Genomic DNA, 19,932 nt, shown 5'->3' with positions numbered 1-19,932 from the left:
GACATCCTCTCTCTACCTCCAACTTGGATCACTGTTCATTCAGTTGAGTTTCTCGGGGTGGGAGGGGGATCATGTTGTACCTTCATTTTCCAGGGGTTGTGGCCAGGTCCGGAACTGTAAAGATATGTCTGTGGGACACTTAACATGGATTTACTTAGCACCTCTGGAGGGCCAGTTAGTATTTGGGATATGGGGGATACTGCAACAAATCCAGCAGACAACGGGTCCCTGTCCTCAGAGAGCACATTCTGTTCGGGGAGATTAGCTGTGAAGAAATCAATACGACCTGATCAAGGCAGAGGTGGAGGGGTCTAGAAACAGCATTTTCTTAGGGCACATGTGAAGATGTGGGGGAAGGCATGGGAAGGGCTCCTCTTAGAACCTGGTTCTGTCATTATCTTCTCTCTCGCAGCTTAGTTTCCTTTCAACTGCCCCCATCCCATTGCTTCCTTCTCCTTCCAAACCTGTCCTGTCTTTCAAGAACAGCAATACTTTTCTTACCTTTGCTCTCCTTGCTGATGCCCCTCAGACAGTTCCACCTGACCATGTCTGACAGCCACCCCCTCCTTTCCTACTGCAGTGGACTTCACAGTGACCCTCACAGATGTGGAATCTGGGGATGACCCGCGGCTCTGCTCTTTCCATCCAGCCAATTGTCAAGTCATTTGGAGTCTGTTTCTCACATCTGTCTCCTCTTCTCCGACCAGTTCTGGCAGGATCTTCTTAATTGCTCCTCTTGGCTTCAGTCTCTCCTTTCCGACCCATTTCATTAGTCAGCTAGATTAATATTCCTGAAATGCACTCCCGTTGTCACATCCTTTGACTCAATATTATCTTTTTGATAAAGTTCAACCTCCTTTTCTTGGCCTCTAAGGACTTCTTTAATCTGGCTCCAACTTGCCTTTCCAGCTGACGTTCCACCTTTTCCATATTGTTGATCCAAGTATCCAGAATGTGTCCCCAGGTAGGTTCCAGTCTTCCTTCCTCCATGCCTTTCAGCGATTTCCTTCCCCCAAAAGACCTTTCCCCTAGTTTCCTCAGTCCTTGACTCATCTTTCTTCGAAGAAGTCTTGCCAGATTCACTCAGCCAGATATGGCCATCTAGCCCTTATCTGAACTCCTCAAATTCCATGGTATGGGGTTGGGGACTTGCAGAATGTGGCCAGTTAGGGAGTGCTTGCTGGCTGAACAAGTGAATGGAATGAGTGAGTGCCACTAACATATAGCCTCCCTTGGGATTTTCTCTTTCCTTTTTGTCTCCATAGAGGTGAGGCATACAGGGTTAGGCAGAAGTAGGTTAATAATAATAATAATAAATAATACAATAATGAATAAATAAGTAATAATACAAGAGTAAACTCTGTTTCGCATAGTCGCAGCTGTAAACCGACTTTTGCCCACACTTGTACTTTCCCCACCTCCAGTTGGCTGTTTTAGCCAGTGTTGTAGATTCCAGTGGTAAGCTTTCATTTCCTGACTCAGGTCCTATGGTAGGTAGCAAATGTCCTTTACAGTTGAAATGTAAGAACTCCTCCTGCTGCCCCCAGAAAGCTGTCCCCAGGCACTGCTCCATCTGAGTGTGCACTGGAAATGTTTTGTGGCCTTTGCCTTCATTTCTCCAGCTGGGCATGGAAAGGGTTCCTATTTCCTCTTCTGGATTCACTTGGCTTTGAAAAGAAATATGGAAAAAGTACCTGGGGTGATGATTGGATCCTCATGGTGCTAGCTTCTCTGGACTCACTTTTCCTATCCCACCTTCTTACTTCTGGCCTCCAGCCAGCCAGTTCCCTACCTCATCAGGTCTTTGCCAGGCCGTGGTTTCTGCTGGGAATATTCTCCCTGACACCACTTTCCTAACCCCGCAGGCTCCACTTCAGCCTTTAAATTTCCACTTAGATGTCATTGCTTCCAGGATGCCCTCCTGACTGCCTATCACCTACCCTCATCTCAGTCAGTTTCATCTGCCCTGTCCCCCCACTGCACCCTGTACTTGCCCTATGCCTACCCCAGTGTTCACCTCAGTTGTTCATCTTCCTCCTGGTCTGCACACTCCATGTAGGCAGGGAAGGGTCTGTCTTGCTCACCATTGTGTCCCCAGTGCCTGGCACAGTGCTGGACACACAGTAGGCACTTGGTTTGAAAGTTAGATCTGCAGGGTGGGAAAGAGAGGCCAGAGAATGGTAATAAATTCTCAGGGTCTGGGCTCCCATCTGAGCCTGCGCAGACACTGGCTTGCACTTTGTCGTCTGTTTTTGTGGCTCAAGTGCAGGCTGCATTCCTTTCTCTCTGAGGCTACACATCTCTCCTGAGGCCTTCACTCTGGCTGGCTGTGTGGAAACACCTGGCTCAGAGTGCGTCCAATTCCCAAATTGTAGAAGGAAGTGCTCGAATGCTTCTCGCTGACAGTACGTTGTTCTTTCCTTTCTCTCATGAATCACTGCCTGGAATCTTCCCGGGGAGGGTTTATCTGGCTAATGATTCTGTCCCCAGAATTGGGGACTCTGGCTCACTGGTGAGCGACAAGTCAAGGAGGCTGAGATTCATGGGGAACAAGCCTTATTGGGCTCACACAGTCCTGGCTCGGGTTGTGGCTGCAGGACATGCCAGCAGCGTGGCCTTGGGGAGCTCATCAACTGAGCCTGTTTTCTCACCCACAAGCTCCTCTAGGTTTGTGGTCTGCGTTAGGTGAGATCTGGTGTGTGAAATTGCCGTGCACAGGTGGGTTTTGAGTCTGACTTAAGGGATCAACCCTTGATCCCTCACCCCACTTCTTTGGTGCCTACCCATGTTCATATCCTCTATGGAAGGGGAAATACAGTCGGGGGCCCAGCAAGGGCCAACTTCCAGAAGGTATCACCTGTGTGCCCTGAACAAGTCTGCTTGTGCAGTGGTTAATGTCTGCTTCCTGCCAGACACCTATAAGTGAAGCATTGTCTCCTTGCCCCTGCTGGGGGCACCCTCATGGGGTTACTGCTTCTGTTCCAGCACCTGGTCCTGGTGCTCTTTAAGCTGCATCCTTCCAGGTGCCACTGTGTCCCTCTGGTCTGCATTGCCCCAGAGCCATCAGTGTTCTAAGCCAAAGTGTGGAAGAAACCCTTCTTTTCCACTTTGCCAAGCTTTGTCACAAAATCTCATGGTGTCTCCCATGGCACATCTGAATTGGGCCTTAATGTATGAGTAGGAGTTTACCAGGTGAGGGTAAGTGTAACACTCATATTTTACTTTGAAGCTACCTCTTCTCCCAGATTGACTTCCTTTTATAGGCTCATGAAATCGGTTATACAAATCAATGCTGGCTTGTCTGCCTTACTCCTCTAATCTCATTTTAGGCTAGGAGCTACTTGTGTTGTGACAGCACCAGCACATCACTGCCTTTATCCCACCAGCCACAGCTAGAGCAGGACGCTGAGCTGCACCTCATGTGACATTTATTGACTACTCAGGCACTGTGCCAAGCACTTGACATGCATTATCTCATTTAATGCCCTTACCAACACCGAGAGGTAGTCATTCAGTTTCTCTAAATCCAATACCTAAAGGTAAATAGGAGTCAGATGGGATAGGAGGGAGAGTAGAGAGAAGAGAAGGGCATTTCAAGTAAAAGAATAGCAAGTGCAAAGGCCCTGAGGCAGGAAAGAACTTGATATGTTCAAGCACCAGAGAAAAGACTGGGGTGGGGGTGGGGCTGAGCAATAATAAGCAGGGGGCAGATAAGACCATGGAGGCATTAAGAGACCACATCATGTAGAGTCTTGTAGGTCACATTAAGGCTTGGTCTATTATCCTAAAAGCATGTTAATATTTTGGCCTTTATACTAAAAGGAATGACAATCCACCAAAGGATTTTAAACTGGAGGTTCAGAGTGGGGAGGATAGGGACTTGTTGTTGGTGGCATGAATTAGATTTTTAGTTTCCAAAGAAAGATTGATTTGAAAATATTGGAAGGGGGGCCAAAAGTGATGTGGGTACTGGTTTAGGAGGCTGTTGCAGTTGTCCAGGTCAGAGATGATGGGGACCTTCGCTAGGGTGATGGTAGTGGACATGAAGAGAAATGGATGCATCTAGAAATGCTGGGGCAGGAGAATGGAAAGGACTTGGTGATGGATGGGATGGAGGTGTGGAGGTAAGGGAGAGAGGTAAGGCAATGGCCAGTTTCTGTGTCAAGCAAGTAGGGGAGTAGAGGTGCCATTTCCTCACATAAGGAATATTCGGTGGCGGGGAGGCAAGTTTCAGGGTAGAAATGGGAACATCTCATGGGCTCAGGGGTCTGTGAAACTCCCTGGGATAAATGCTGGCTTTGATGATCACTAAGATTCCTAGAATTTCTGAAATTAGGACCCGATCCAGACCACCACTCTCCCTAATGGTGCTTATAGGTCCATTATGCCCCTTTCCTATGGGAAGCGGGAGATTCAGCCTCAAGATGATTGTAGTTTTGCCCATAGCTCCTCGCCCTTTGAAAAGACAGACACTGAAAAGGAATCAGCATTGCTGACATCAGCTACATTCCTTTTAGTATTTTTATATTCCTTACTATGAACTACTTTCAGGATCCTAAATGCCTGGTCCTGGAAACTGGAATGCAAAATTAGATGGCATTTTATTCATTCATTTTCCCCATAAGCTGACCCACAGCAACCTCCTTCATGAAGGAGGGAGAGTGTAAGAGAGTTGAAAAGATGGGACCAGGCAGTGCTTCAGATGTTAGAATCTGTTATTGTTGTGTTCTTGCCAGAGCAGACTGCACCGACAACTCACCTTCGTGTTAGGGAAAAATTATTGGAGGCCAAGGGTAGAGGAAGGGGAAGGGTTAGGGGCTGGAGTTCATTTTCATGCAGTTGGCGCAGGTGGTGGGCACCTTGGCTGGGAGGTGATTCCCATGGGACTGTTGAGCATATAACCTGATTTATGTCCAGACAGGGCACAGAAGTATGTTAGACTAAGAAATTGCCCACTTGGTTGTCATCCAATAACCTCTTAATGCTGAAACAGACCTTAATCCCACAACCCCACTTTCTGCAGAATTTGAGGCCCAGAGCTCAGTTCACAGTAGGACAACAACAGCAATCCACTGACCGACTAACCAAGAGTAGTGAAGCTATTTGCTCCAAGCCTCGTGAACCCAATAAAGTCAATAAAAATATATATAAAAGAATTATTGCCTGAGCAGGGCACAGAAACACCCCCCCCCCCACTACTACACTATGCTGCCAGTGGCAAGATAATAAACATGAGGGTTTTTTTCCTCTTTGGTAATAGGACCCAAGACATGAAATATGAGCTTGGCAGAGAGTCCCATATTAAGTTAAACGGACAAGTAGATTTATACTGGGGTAGTAAGTGCTCACTCTGGACCCAACTGTGAATGATTGGATTCCAGCCTGAGCTTTAAAATTCGCTACCACACTGGGAGACCTGTTGGGTCTGCTAAGGGAGGTGCAATCTTTTCCTCTTTGGTTAATTTTTTGTCACTGTTGCAGTCAGCGATGTGCAAGCAACACTTTGTACTAATTTGTAGGTGATGGATAATAATTATACCACAACAAAGAATCACACCCATTTGTAAAATGGTTTACCGTTTATAGAACTCTTTCATAGATGTATGTATTTCCTAATTAGATTTTACCACAATTCTTAGGTAGGTATCTTTAATCCCAGGTTACAGATGAGGTTAATGCCTTGAAGCAGAGCTGGGATGAACCTAGAACTTTTTTTTACCAAGTCAGTGTTTGAGTATGAAATAGTTACCAGACCATAGCACATACATTATGGGCACATAGGCTTGTAACCCTTTACTAAGACATTAGGCAACTGTAACGATTTTGTGTTTTTTTGTTTTTTGAGGCTTTTCCTAAAAGTTTGCTGGATGCAGCATTTGAGAAGGTACTTCTCTGGATTCTTTTTCTTATGTCTTGCTGCACCTAGTCTGTTTCAAAGGCATGGAGGGTCCCCTGAAGAGTGTCTCTTGAAGGTTCACCTATTGACAACAGAATTCATAACCGTAATTATAAGGACTTGCTTGACGTGCACTGTAAAAACAAAACTATTTCAAATAACCAGGCGCCACTCACTGACCTTGAAAATTTAAACACACACACACACACACCCTGAAATCAGACCCTTTTTGTTTCCCCTTCTTTCCTTTCCAAAATCAGTTGGCAATAATTTGCAAATTTGCCGGGATGAGGTAATGGGCAATAACTCACATGGCTTTCAGAAAAATAAATCACTTTGCCTGAGGTAGTGCCTTTCTATCCCGTGGCAGGCCTTCTGAGCAGTAGTTGCAATGTGCATAAAATATTTGGGCCTCACTGTGGCCTTGGATATTCTTTCATGTGGCATTCTCATCAGAAGGTCAAGGAAATTCATCCTGCATCCTGTTACTGTCAGGTGAATGTACACATGGCCGGAGGCAACTTCTCAATAAAGATTAGCAGGTCTTGCCTGGGCTGGACATTTCAGCTCAAGTTAATGGGGTCAAGGTGGGGACAGCTGAGGCAGAGTGAGTGGGGGCCTCCCTGCTCTGGGTTTGAATCCAGTAGGACTGGCACTAGCTAAAGTGACATTTGATAGGAGGGTTTTCTGGAGTCATAAGCTTGAGGTTTATATATTGTTTAGCAGATACAGCATTAACATTAAAGAGTGAATTTGAATATATTTGGTCAGATCTGTGCTCTCCGAATTGTTTTATTCCAGGTCTCTAATCACATTTTGGTACCTGCCTAACCCCCAGGGATATGTGAGGTTATCACCCCTACAGGAGATGTTACCTTACTGTGACCCAACCATGGTCTTCCCAGGGCCACTGATACTGGGCATTTAAAAGAATTTCTTGCCCCTCTCCATATTAGAAAAGAACTGTCTGTCAAAAAGAAAGCAGATCTCAGGCTACAGAATCTAGGTAGAATTTAATAACATTATTTTGTGTTCATTGTATTTATTATTACAGTGACCTTCCATTAATGGCGAGTGATTAAGGTTTTTCTAGTGATGGCAATACTATGAATCATCTGATATAAAAAGCAAGGTGATTTAAAGAAGTATATTAAATAAATATAGAACAGATGGTTTTTAGAGAGGACTCATTATGAAAATGGCTCTAAAGTTTGAGGAACACTTAGATGTTTCCAGAGCATGGTAGGATTGAAAACATAAAAAAAAGCATTGCCGTCAGAGGACGCAGCTGGAAATTCAGCATTAATGAATCCTGATCTCTTCCCATTTAAATGCATCTGATCCTTCAGGGACCATTGGGCAGCAAAGCCGTGAATATTAATATCGTGTTGAAATTGATCATGGCCCTTTATAACTCAGAGCTTCTGGTAGGAGGAGGCATAGCCTTATTCTGACCCTTCTTTGCATCTGAGCAAACATCAGGAAGACAGGAAGGGAACCTCTGACTCCTATTTGAGAGGGAATGGCTATTACTTGGACATGGCACAGATGCTGTGGGAAAACCCTCTCACCAACCCACTCTACTTTTCTCTTTCTGCTCAAGGGAACTGGTTGAGCAATCCAGGTGGGGTGCTCAAGGGGCTGCGGAGCTGGGTCTCTGCTTTTGGACCATAGTGGGAAGTGGGAATCTCCTGTCTCCCATTTCTTCAACTACAAATGTATATCCAGTGCTAATTTCCTAGTGTGTTTGGAATAATATAATTTCCTCTTACTTAGAGGAAGATTTTTCTGGTTGACAGGTAGCATCGTCATCACCATTATTAAATCAGTCTTATTTTTTCAAAACACGGGCCCATATACTGTGCTTTCTTTTGCGGTGAGGGAGTGGTGGTGAGGAGTGGAAGGGGAAATGCCAATCATTTCACCCAGCTTCTTCCCAGCATATGTGTTTCCCCAGCCCCTAAGAAAGTTGGAAGCACTTATAATCTCCTTTAAGGAAGCCTCAGGAGTTGATGTGCTTTGATTATCTTTGCTAAGCCTGGTCTTTGCTGCTCTGAGTAATAATGAGATGGTTAAAGACATATTGTAAAAACTTGGCTGACTTGGTCTAGTACATATGGCAAGTGCATAGGGACCATTCCTGGCAAGAGGAACAAGATTTGGAGCCCAAAGACTTCTTAATGTTCAGGTGAAATTAGGCAAGTCACTTCATCTCTCTGCCTCAGTGTCTGACTCCGCAAAATGGGATAACAGTGTAGCTCCTCTCAAGGTTGTAGTATAATATTCACAGCTCTGCTTAACAAGGAGACGGTTTGTGGAAACACGCAGTGCCATAAATGTCTGCTGTTATTCCCTGCATTTTACAGATGAGAAAGCCAAGGCCCAGAGAGGTTACTGACTTGCTGAAGGTCAAGCTTCAAGGCTAGGCTCTGAACTCTGCAAGTCTGTTTTTTTGGTACTGCATCAACCAGCCACCCATTTAACAGTCTCATGCTGAGGCTTATTCCCTCTGGCCCATGGGATCAGAGCTAGACCAGGGCAGTGCCTGGCAGAGTCAGGGCAGCTGGAGTTGGAATCCCGTGATTAAAGCATGTCCTTTCTTTTCTCTTGGGCTTCAATTTCCCCATCTGTATAATGGTGTGATACCCACCCCCTTTCTGCAGCCCTCTTCTGAGGTGAGAAGTAATGATGGATGTGAATGGGCTTGGTCAAGATTAATAAAAGACAGACCAATGTCATTGGTAGGGGTCTTTAGCCTTATGGGGGAGACCATACAAGACTCCAGGAACCACTGGCATCTGCAGAAAGAATGCACAGAGGAGCTTACTCCCAGTTACCAGGCTGACTCCACCCAGTGTGGAGGCAGCAGGGACAGTGACTGGCATGACTGGGTGGGAAATGGTTGCCGGGGAAACAGCATGTGGCGGCTATGTCTGGCCCGGCAGCTGGTGCCCTCTAAGGCGTGGAGTCCAGGAGCCCTCTGGGGCACAGGGCCCCCACCACAAACCACCTCTTCACATGCGGGAGGCTGGGAGAATAGGCGGGGATGCGTAGCCTTTTGTGTAGGTCCCAGAGAAAGAATGGAATGTGGGCCCAGGCTTGCTTGGAGGGCAGGGAAGGAGGAGGGGATCCAGCCAGAGGCCAGGGGTAGGGATGGTCCCAAGTAAGTCAACCCTCCTCCGGGGTTGTTGAGGGAGGACAGGAGAGGGGCCTGGGCAACACCCAGCAGGCTACATGTTCAGTCCGGGTGGCTACAGCAGCAGTGATGGCTCGTTCCTGCTATTTATTGCTTATCTACTCTGCACCAGGCACTATGCCAGCTACTTAGTAAGCATACCATCTCTCTTGACAAACCCACCAGGAAGATATTATTATTCCCCATTTTATAGGTGAGAAAACAGACTCAGAGAGCTGACGCTACTTCTACAAAGCAGATAAAACTAGGTTTGAAGCCCAGGCTGGCTGTCCCCAAAGCCTGTGAGTGTGTGCCACCTCTCTGTGGAGGCTGTTTGCAGAGGGTCTCCTAGGTGCCTGGCACATTACTTGCATTATTGTTAGTCTGATCCTTGCAGCACCCTGCAAGATGAGCATATTTAGCTGCCTTTCACAGGTGAGAAAACAGGTCAGAGAAAATGACTTGCCTGACTAAGACTTGACCTGGCAGAGGTAATACTTCACCTCATGTCAGCAGCTGGAGTCTAGGCTCTGGGCCTATCCACTCTGCTACACAACTCCCGTCCCCTACGGCTGGAGCTGGGCAGCAATGGACTCCTTCAGGAACCCCTTCAGGATGCTGGGTGTTGGGCTGGTGGCAATGAGAGCGAGTCTGCATCACTGTGCTGTTCTGAGGGCCTCACAGACTACATTATGCTGCTTTTGTCAGGGAGGTTGTGCACGAATTCTTAGTACTAAAACAGGTGGGTCATCTCTGCTTCTCAGGATCTTATTTTCCACCTGAGAAGATGAAAAATGGTCACAAAAAGCAATAACTAAATGATAATTACAGCTAATCTATGTTATTAAGCCTCTCATACAAGTGCTGTCCAATAGAAATTTCTGCAGTGATGGAAATATTCTGCAATACAGTAGCCACTAGCCACATGTGCTTTTGAGCACTTGAAATGAGGCAACTGTGATTTAGGAATGCATTTTAAAATTTTTAATCAATTTAAATAGCCACATTTGGCTAGTGGCCACTGTGTTGGACAGTGCAGTATTAAAATAGATGAAGTGCCCCGCCAGTGAGGCTCAACAGTTGAGCATCGACCTATGGATGATCCAGGAGATCGTGGTTCGATTCCCAGTCGGAGCACATGCCTGGGTTGTGGTCTCGACCCCCAGTGGGGGGCATGCAGGAGGCTGCGGATCAATGACTCTCTCATCATTGATATTTTTATCTCTCTCTTCCTCTCCCTTCCTCTCTCTGAAATCAATAAAGATATGCATATAAAAATAGATGAAGTGCTGTGCTAAGAGCTTTATCGAATGATTACTTGTCATCCTTACAATAACAATATGAGATAGATTATTATCACTGCCATTTTACAGAGGAAACTGAGTCCCAGGGAAATGAGGAAACAAGTAGGACCAGGATTTGAACCCCCTGGGCAGGTAAACCCAGAGCCTGCTACATTATGTTACCAAGCAGATGTTTTCCTCCATCACAGGAGGGCTTGAGGTCAAGGCCAGGTAGCACTGGGACGGATATACAATGAAAGCTGGGACCGGTGAGAATGGCACCAAGGTGACAGATGGAGTGCAGGGTGGAGATAGGAGGTGGAGTGGGACATTGGATCCCCGGGGAAAGCACCTTGACTTGGAGACTGGGTAACCTTCGTTTCTGTCTGCCCCTTACTCTGGATTTGAGCCCCTGAATCCACCACTTTCTGGGTGATCCTGTGCAAATTACTATGACAAGACCAGTATAATTGATATACTGCATCCTCCTTGAGTCTCAATTGCTTCATCTGCAAACTAGGAATGATAGTAGTCCCAGCCCCGCTGGATGTGGTGATCATCAGGCAGGATTGTACACAGATGTGACGAGGCTCTGCCAGCTGTAACATACCATACAGTTCGCCTTCCTCGTTAGCTCCTGAAACTACACTGAGGGGGATATATGAGGGACCAAACGCTCACGTAGTCTTGATTTTCAGGACGAATATGGACTGCAAAAGCAGGGCCTCACCATCTTAGGAGCTGTCAGAAAAGTTACGTCATTCTTAGGACAGGGTCCGAGAATTAGAATTGGGTGGGGCCTGGGAAATTGCATTTAAAATTGCTCTTCTGGTCACACTCTGGCCCCTCTTTCTAACCCAGGACAGCCTTCCGCAGGCTGGGGCCAGAGGCCTCTGGGGACAATTACTGGCATTCCTAACTGGTCAGACCTGCTAACCAGAGCCGCGGGCTTTGTATCAGGTTTCTGGCTTTGTCTGCCTTTCTTTTTTCTCTTTTTTATTATGAAAAATTTCAGATGGTACAAAAGTAGAGAGAATAGCATAGCAGGCCCTTTCCAGTGTTCATTACTACAACTGAAGTTCAAGGATTAAGGCCAACTCTGTTACCTGTAACCCTACCACTCCCAGTCCCCCACCCAAGGTTATTTTGAAGCAAATCCCAGCATGCCTTTCTTTTAAATAGTCCCTGTGACTCTCATAAATTTCTGGTGGGAGTCAAATCGGTACCATTTCAGAAGAGGGCAGTTTGGCAGCTTCAAAATCCTACTGCAGGTGCCTTTTGGCCTGGCACTTCCCCTTTTCACAGGTGATATACCTGCACATGTGTGGAATGAAGCTTGTATGTGGTTGTTCGTTCTAGCAGTGTGATGATAGTAAAAGATTATATAAAAGAACATTCAGAAAAGGGGACTGGTTAAGATTTTTTACAGTGGAATTCTATAGTGCTGTAAGAAGGAATGAGGAAGTTCTTTACGAAATGATCTGGGCTAATCTCCCCGATGTAGTCTTAAAAAGGTAAGGTACAGAACGCTAGGAATGCTATGCTATAATACGTATAAAAAGAGGAGAAATGATATACTTGAAATATGCCACTATTTCTGGAAGGAAGCAAATGAGCCTGATGATTGGGTTGCCTTGCTACAGGGGAACTAGGGGGCTGGTGGACAGGGGTGGGAGAAGGACTTTTCACTTTATACCCTTTCTACCTTCTGAATTTTGTACTAATTTTTTAAATTCCTGTATTTCCTATCTAAAAATAAAATTCTCTTCTTTTCTGTAAACCTAAAACTACTCTTAAGTGTAGTTTATTAATTAATACACAGGTATTTGTCCAAATGAGTTGGAAACTTCTGTCCACACAAAAACTTGCACGAAATATTCATAAGTGCCCCAAATTGGAAGCAACCAACATGTCCTTCAATGGGTGAATAGATAAGCTGAATATTATTCCAAACAATGGAATATTATTCAGCGATAAAAATAAAGGAGCTATCAAGCCATAAAAAGACATGGAGGAACCTAAATGCTATTGCTAACTAAAAGAAGCCACCTTAAAAAGCCTATATAATGTATGATTCCAACTGTATGATGTTCTGGGAAAGGCAAAATTATAAAGATGGAGTAGAAAGATGAGTAGTTGCCAGGGGCTGGGGAGAGGAGGAAGGGAAGGATGAATAGGTGGAGCACTGGAGATTTTTAGGGCAGTGAAAATACACCGTATGCAACTATAATGATGGATATGTGTCATGCATTTGTTCAAACCGTAGACCGGAAAACAAAAAGAGTAAGCCCTAATGTAAACTATGGACTTTAGTTAATAATATGTATCAGTATTGTCCATTGTTTGTAATAGATGTACCACACCAATGCAAGATGTTAACAACAGGGAAATGTGCAAGAGAAGGAGAAGGGGTATATGGAACTCTGTACATCTGGTGAACCTAAAACTGCTCTAAAAATGGACTATTAACTAAAAATACAATTCCTAATTACCTGGGTTCTGAAAAATCTTCCTGTGCCCTCTGCCAGTGAGGTTGTGATTGTGAGTGGGGAGTGTAAGGAAACTTGTCTTCCCATAACGTGGGTCGCCCTGGGTATTGCCATGAGTGGCAGAGTTGACACAGGCACAGTGGTCTTTGTTGAGACTGTTGCTTAGAGAGGAAGCAGGAGTATTATTAGGGATGTCAGAGGAGTTTGGCCTTGATTCTATAAACAATGGGGAGCCACAGCTAATTTTATCAGGAGAGTGACACTGGGAGAGCTGTGCTTCAGGATACCTGGACTGCAGAATTAGTTTTGCCTCTTCTCTGGGCCTCATGCCTCTGTCTATAACCCAGGAGTCTGCACTAGGCCATCAAGAAAGTCATCTTCAGCTCTAAGGTTCTGAGATCCAAGCTTTTCTCGACTTTCCAAGACCCTTTTCCTCCCTGCCCCACCCCCTTTTCATTTTTCTGCCACCCATGGTTGTGCTGTGACTGGAACAGCCCCCTAGGGGAACGTGTGCTGAACGAAGTCTGTGCCTTGGGAGCAATTCTGTTTTATTTTCTTGCTCCTTTTGAAATCTTCAAGGAGAAATACCAAATCTGTGCCTGCCCCAAGGAGGAGCAACTTGGAAGGGAATTAGAAAGAAAGAAACGGGTCATCAAACCCTCTCAGGGTTCCAGGGCAGTCGGTGCTCCTGCCAGGGCCGCTTCCTGCTAGAAAGACTTGACTCTGAGGAGTCCAAGCTGTGAGGAGTCCCGCGCAGCCCAGCCGGGAAGGCTCCAGCTGGTTGTGTGAATTGGGGGAGGTTTCTCTGCTCCTTCCAAATCAGCTCCTGTCATCGCAATTTGATTTATGAGCTTTTCCTCTGACTATGAGAACATTGGCTGCTGATTATGTCCTGTAATGATGGAAGGCAGGGCTGCAGCATTCTTGATAAAGGCTGTCTCTTTAGACCACCATCTTGTTACCTAAAAGGCGCAAGAAGTTGAATACAGATGGGTTAAAGTCTTTTTTTTTTTAATAACACGGCCTCAGTCTAATGGGGTGTCAGGAGGGTTATTGCTCCCATCTAAAGGCTCTGGGCTTGATTTCTAGCTTAATTGCCACATACCAGCTGTTGAAACCAGAGGCTACTGCCCAGCCGGGCGTGGCTCAGCGGCTGAGCATCGAACTAGGATCCGGACGATCGGGGTTCGATTCCCTATCAGGGCACACGCCCGGATTGCGGGCTCAATCCCCAATGACTCTCTCCTCATTGATGTTTCTGTCTGTCTGTCTGTCTCTCTCCTTTCCTCTCTCTGAGATCAATAAAGATATATTTAAAGAAGAAAAAAAAAAAGAAACCAGAAGCTACTTACCTCTGAGCCTCCACTTCTTCATCTATGGGGAGAAAGCGGGGGAACACTAGTAGTTCACACCTTATAGGGGATGCTGTGCAGGTTATGTGAGATAAACATCTGAGGAATTCAGCACAGGCCTGGAACAGATGATGGGCTCTGGAAGTGCCGGGATTATTGGGATTATTCTGAGTCCCAAAGAGTGGATGATCCCAAAGTAATTTGAAAAATATTTGAAAAGCATTTTTATAATTATGTGTTGATATGAAAGGGCTTGCACTTGGAATGACGGCATCTCAATCCAGTTCAACAAGTAGGCCGTGTCGTATGTGTACCTGTATGGTTTGTTACAATTCATAGAACAAAATGTGACCCTGGACAAGTTCCTGATCTTGGTTTACACAGAACCTTGGTGTCTTCATCTGCACAAATGTATAATAACAATACCCATGTCTTGTGTGCTCTTCGTGTGTGTGTGTGATGTGCGGGGTATGTGTAGTATATGTGTGCTGTGTGTGTATGGTGTGTATGTGTGTGGTGTGTGGCATGTGGTGTGTACGGTGTATATGTGGTATGTGTGAGTGATGTGTGGTGTGTGTGTGGTGTGTGGTATGTATGTGTGTGGTATGTGGGGTGTATGAGTGTGTGTGGTGTGTGTTTACGGTGTATGAGTGTGTGTGGTGTGTGTTATATGGTGTATGTGGTGTGTATATGTGTGGTGTGTGTGTTATATGGGGTGTGTGAGGTGTGGTATGTGAGTGTGGTGTGTATGGTGTGTGTGTGAGTGTGTGTGTTGGGAGAGACTCCCATAATCACAGCGCTTAATGTCCTTGGGGAAAAGCAGTTGGTAAAAGTAAATAGTAACTTGTTATACAGATATTTATATCCTGATGACCCATATGTGCCAGGAGAATCCATCCTTTGAGCTTAAATTTCATTTGAGGAGCTAAGGCAGATAAGAAACATGTACATGAACGAAGTAAAAAACAACAGGAGGTGGTCTGAGACTAACTTAAGTACCATGGAGTTCAGAGGAGGGTCATGAGGGCTGCGCAGTCTAGACTTCCTGGGAGGAGCAGTGCTTGACATGGGCTCTAAAGCAGTGGTTTTGGTTTTAAAATGTTTTTGCTTGCCTACCCTCTACATGAACTTCGGGAGAAAAAAGTCTCTGCTTCACACATTTTAACTCAACATCTGAAAAGTTTCTTTATAAGTTTAAGTAGTTACAAAGGATATAATTTCTGCCATATTGTAAATATTAACCTTGTAGAATAAAATTACACTACTCCCTTAAATGTACCAAATTGAAGCTAAATAACAGCAATTTTTAGTTTTGCCTTTTTATTGAAGTATCGTTTATATACAGTAGAATGCACAGATCTTAAGCATGGAGCTCAATTAATTTTTACCAGTGTACTGACCACCTTATAGAAGTGAGGTATATATATCCAGCATTCCTGATGGCACCTTTGTGCTCCCTCTTAGTCAATATCCCTCCAAAGGTGACCATTTCTCTGACCTCTGTCATCACCATATCATCATATATACCACCATAAACTACTTTGCGTAATTTCCATTTTTCTGGCCTCTTTCAATCAACATGAGGTCTGTGAGAATCAAGCATGTCATGCTGCAAGTAGCAGCAGTTCATTTTTCATTGTTGTATAGTATTCCATTGAATGAATATTTCACATTTAAAAAAATCTTATACACTCTTAGTGGACATTTTGGGTTGTTTCTAACATTTGGCTGTAAAGCTACTATGAGTTTTCTTCTCTCTATATACTTTGTGGACATAAACACTGATTTCTTTTGGGTATGTATCCATGAGTATAATTGACAGGTCATAGGATAAATATGGTAATACATTGGTTTCCACCACCATTCATCAAAAATTACCTGCACAAGCCATAAATTTTACATTGTTCCTTTCTTTACCTTCTTGAACTCACATAATTCCTTTCTACTTCCTTCAAAGAATTTTATCTTAATATATTTTTACACTTGAAAAACTTCTTTATTGATTACCCTATCATATTTCTTTTTACCCAAAATATGTATGTGAATGAAAATGGATGTTTAAAAAATGTTCTTTGACCATAAATCTCTAAGTATCTTTCTTTTGGATTGATTTATCACATAGCTCTTCAAAATAATATCAATATTTCATAATTTGATAAACAATTACTAAACATAAAAAGTAAGATAGTATGGGAAAAACTTCTCATAATGCGGTGAACAGGGTAGTTGATGGCAGTGCTTCTCGTATGTTAAGGTGTATAAGGACCATCCGGGGATCCTGCTAAAATGCAGATCCTGATTCAGAAGGTCTAGGTTGTACCCTGAGGCTCGGCATTTCTAATACACCCACCAGCTGTGCCAATGCTGCCAGCCCATGGGTCATATAGATTTGCCAACACTAACATTCTCCAGTGTCCATTTTTTTGGCACCCAGATATCTTGACACTTAGGGACACTGCACCATAGTCAGTTCTGGATAAGGGAAGAGTTGGTCTTCTGCAAATAGGGAGAAGGGCTACTGTGGAGAGGGAGGCGGGAAGAGAGACAGGTCATGCCATCTAGACTGAGACACATTAGGGAGAGCGGGAGAGTGGGAATGGAAATAGGATCTCTAGCTGCTTCCCTCATAGCTCTTCCTGCCTGTGAGCCCTGGGGGAGTGTCTGTGTACCCCAGAGTAGGGCTGCCCACTCTGAAGACCACTTCTCTGAAGGATGTTAAGATGGTGCCACCACCACTTTAGACAGGGTGCCCATGAATGCAGGTGGGACTGGGCACTTCAAGGACCAGTTTGGATGGTTTTACAGCGTATTAGGGGTAAATCCTGAGAAAGTAAGTTTGGGGCTGGGTAGTAGATGGCCTTGAATTCCATGCTAAGGAGTTGGACCTAATTCTTAGGCAGAGGGGACCATGGGATGATTCGAGCAGGGTGCTGGCATGAACAGACTGCTGTGGGGAGACTGCTGTAGAGCAGCTTGTGGGATGGGCAGGAAAGAGTTAATGCAATGACAACACTGTGGGCTTGATGATAAGGTTGGTTGTGGTTATTGGGATTTGCTGGCTGTGATTTTTATCTCCACCACCCACTCACCCCCAACTTTCGATCTTGTGCCCTGGTTGCACAGACCCAGTTTGCTCTGTTGGTATTTCCTGAAGTGTGGGCTGCATTCCGCTAGTGGTACCTGAGACGTTTATGCACGGAGCTCAAGATAATTCAGAGTGGAACACTGGCACGGCCTTAAATAACACTGAAACCCAAGAGCGAGTGGCATCCCCTCTTGGCCTTCTGAGTCACAATGACATCTTTCTTTCACAACGTTCATGTTGTCATTTTTCTTTTGTTGATAGACAGTGAGCAGTCTAGGCTAAGGGCCTTTGATAAGCAATAGTCTCTAGAGAGAATTTTACAAAATTTTTGTTTTCATTGAATTGATTTTCTGTGTAGCAGGATGGCGAGCGGTCCTAGTTTCCCCTTACTGTAGTGATATGAAACTATTCATTTTAAATAAGCTCATTTCAATAAGAAAAGTGAGCCAATTTACTAGAAGAAGTAGTAATGCTGGAGGCGTGCAGATATGGCAGAAGCTGTGGTGGTGATATGAAGCGGTTCAACTTTGGGAAACATTGGGTTAGAACGTGTGGCAAAAACTGGCACGTGCCAGATCCTTGCGCCAATGACTGAAGAGGCTCTGGGTGGTGGGAGCCGGGGAGGGGGCAGCCACTGGGTCAGCTGGGCCGGTCCCACTATTGTCCCACCACCAGCCTGATGTCCCATTCCTTGCCTCTGCCTGCAGAGATCCGCACGCAGCTGGTGGAGCAGTTCAAATGCCTGGAGCAGCAATCGGAGTCTCGGCTGCAGCTGCTACAGGACCTCCAGGAGTTCTTCCGCAGGAAAGCTGAGATTGAGCTCGAGTACTCCCGCAGCCTGGAGAAGCTGGCCGAGCGCTTCTCCTCCAAGATCCGCAGCTCCCGGGAGCACCAGTTCAAGTGAGAAGGGGCAAGGGGTCTGGGGATGGGAGGCGGTGCTGCAGTGGGCGGTGGTTGGCCACAAAGGTAAAAGGAGGCAAGGACTCATTGGAGGTAGACAGCTGCCTCTGAGGTCCTGGGTTTGCAGGACAGTACCCCTCTAAGCCTCAGTCTTCCTTAGTGGAAAGTGAAGATAGAATAGTTCCTCTGCATAAGAATGCTGCAGGGGATAAATGCGTAACCGGAGGAGACTGCTTGTCACAGACAGTAAGTGCTCAATTAATTGTTGTTGCTGTCATTCTCATCCGACCAGGCACTGTGCTAGTGAGCCTCCATTCAGGCCAAGGTGACACCCCATCTCCTTTCAGGGCATCCTGGCCCTATCCAGTTCTCTTGTATTTCGGGGCTGGCCAGCCCTCTTCCGAATTCCTTCAGCACAAGGACCTCAGAATTTCTTCTCCATGGAACTCATGCTCGAAGCATTCTTCTTCCTTACTCCCCTGGAGGACCCTTGTCAGGGCTCTTTCCCTGCCCCGTTACTTATTTGCGACACACAAACCCTCTGTGTGCTAATTTCTCACACTCCAAGTGCTGAGTTTCTGAAGGCACTTAGGTATGTGGGGACTCTGAGTCTTCCAGCTACAAAACCTTCTATGCTCACAATCTCCTGAGTTTAGGCAGAAGCTACAGTCTCACTGGGACACATCCACCCCCTGGGCAGCAACACTTTGCAGCCTTTTCATCTCCGCAGAAGAAAAGATGTTTCCCCTCCTCGGAGCATCTCTCCAGCAAATGACCCTCAACCTCAGGAGGCCAGAGACTTGCTTCAACCCACCTGACCTGATCCTCCGTCCTCTGTGTTCAATCTTTTCCTCCCTTTCTACATATTTTAAAATTGTGATAAAATACACATAACATGAAATTTACCATCTTAACCATTTTTAAGTGTACAGCTTAGTGGAGTTACACACATTCAGCTGTCGTGCAACCATCAGCACCATCCATCCCCAGAACTTTTTTCATCTTCCCAAACTGAAACTCTGTGCCCATTTAACATTAACTGCCCCTAGCTCCTGGCAATCACCATCCTACTTTCTGTCTCTATGAATCTGACTACCCTAGGGGCCTCGTATAAGTGGAATCACGCAGTATGTGTCCTTTGTGACTGGCTTATTTCGCTTAGCATAATACCCTCAAGGTTCGTCCATGTTGCAGCATGAGACATATTTCCTTCCTTTTCAAGACGGAATAGTATTCCATTTATGTACAGACCACATTTTGTTATTCAGTCATCTGTCAATGGACTCTTGGGTTGCTGCCACCTTCCTCTCTGTAATTTTGCATTCCACTCTGGCCAGGGAGCACACTTCCTCTAAACTCCCCTAAACATCTTCCTCACTCACTTTTGTGCCTTCTTCTTTGACATTTGGGAATAAGAAATTGCTATATTAAAGGGCAAAATTCATTGCTCCCTTGCAAATACCATGCTTGTTTTTCTACCCAGTCGCATCTCTTTAAACTCGCTGCAAAAGGAAGCTTCTATTAATAACTTCCTCCCAGGCACTGTCTAGGTCCTTTCACATTATTAATCTCATTTTTCTGATACACTTTTTGGAGAAATTTTGTGTGTTTTTTCCAAGTGACAAGAGTAAAATGCTCATTGTATACAATTTAGAAAGTACAGAAAAGTAGGAGGAAAAAAATGCATAGTCCTGCCGCTCAGAAGCAACTGCTGCTCATGTTTTGGTGCCTTTTCCCCTGTCTTTTCATCTT

At 45.2% G+C, this 19,932-nt stretch overlaps 2 protein-coding genes across 5 annotated transcripts in view; one reads left to right on the top strand and one right to left on the bottom strand.

Moving 5' to 3' along the window:
* Positions 1-2,606, bottom strand: part of THUMPD3 (THUMP domain 3 tRNA guanosine methyltransferase) — a 188,941-nt gene extending 186,335 nt beyond the window's left edge. Inside the window, exon 1 of the mRNA XM_081160011.1 lies at positions 2,601-2,606. Coding sequence (XP_081016137.1) covers positions 2,601-2,602 — 2 coding nt within the window. The 5' untranslated portion in view covers positions 2,603-2,606. The remainder of the gene's footprint in view (positions 1-2,600) is intronic.
* The window catches only part of SRGAP3 (SLIT-ROBO Rho GTPase activating protein 3), a 218,864-nt gene that overhangs the window by 89,972 nt on the left and 108,960 nt on the right, over positions 1-19,932 (top strand). For all 4 annotated transcript variants that reach the window (XM_081160007.1, XM_081160010.1, XM_081160008.1 and 1 more), the window contains exon 2: positions 17,988-18,180. In XM_081160007.1, coding sequence (XP_081016133.1) covers positions 17,988-18,180 — 193 coding nt within the window. The remainder of the gene's footprint in view (positions 1-17,987; positions 18,181-19,932) is intronic.

The sequence above is a fragment of the Miniopterus schreibersii genome (assembly GCF_964146895.1).
Source record: "Miniopterus schreibersii genome assembly, chromosome: 15".
Taxonomy (NCBI): Eukaryota; Metazoa; Chordata; class Mammalia; order Chiroptera; family Miniopteridae; genus Miniopterus; species Miniopterus schreibersii.
This window is presented reverse-complemented; position numbering and strand designations above follow the sequence as displayed.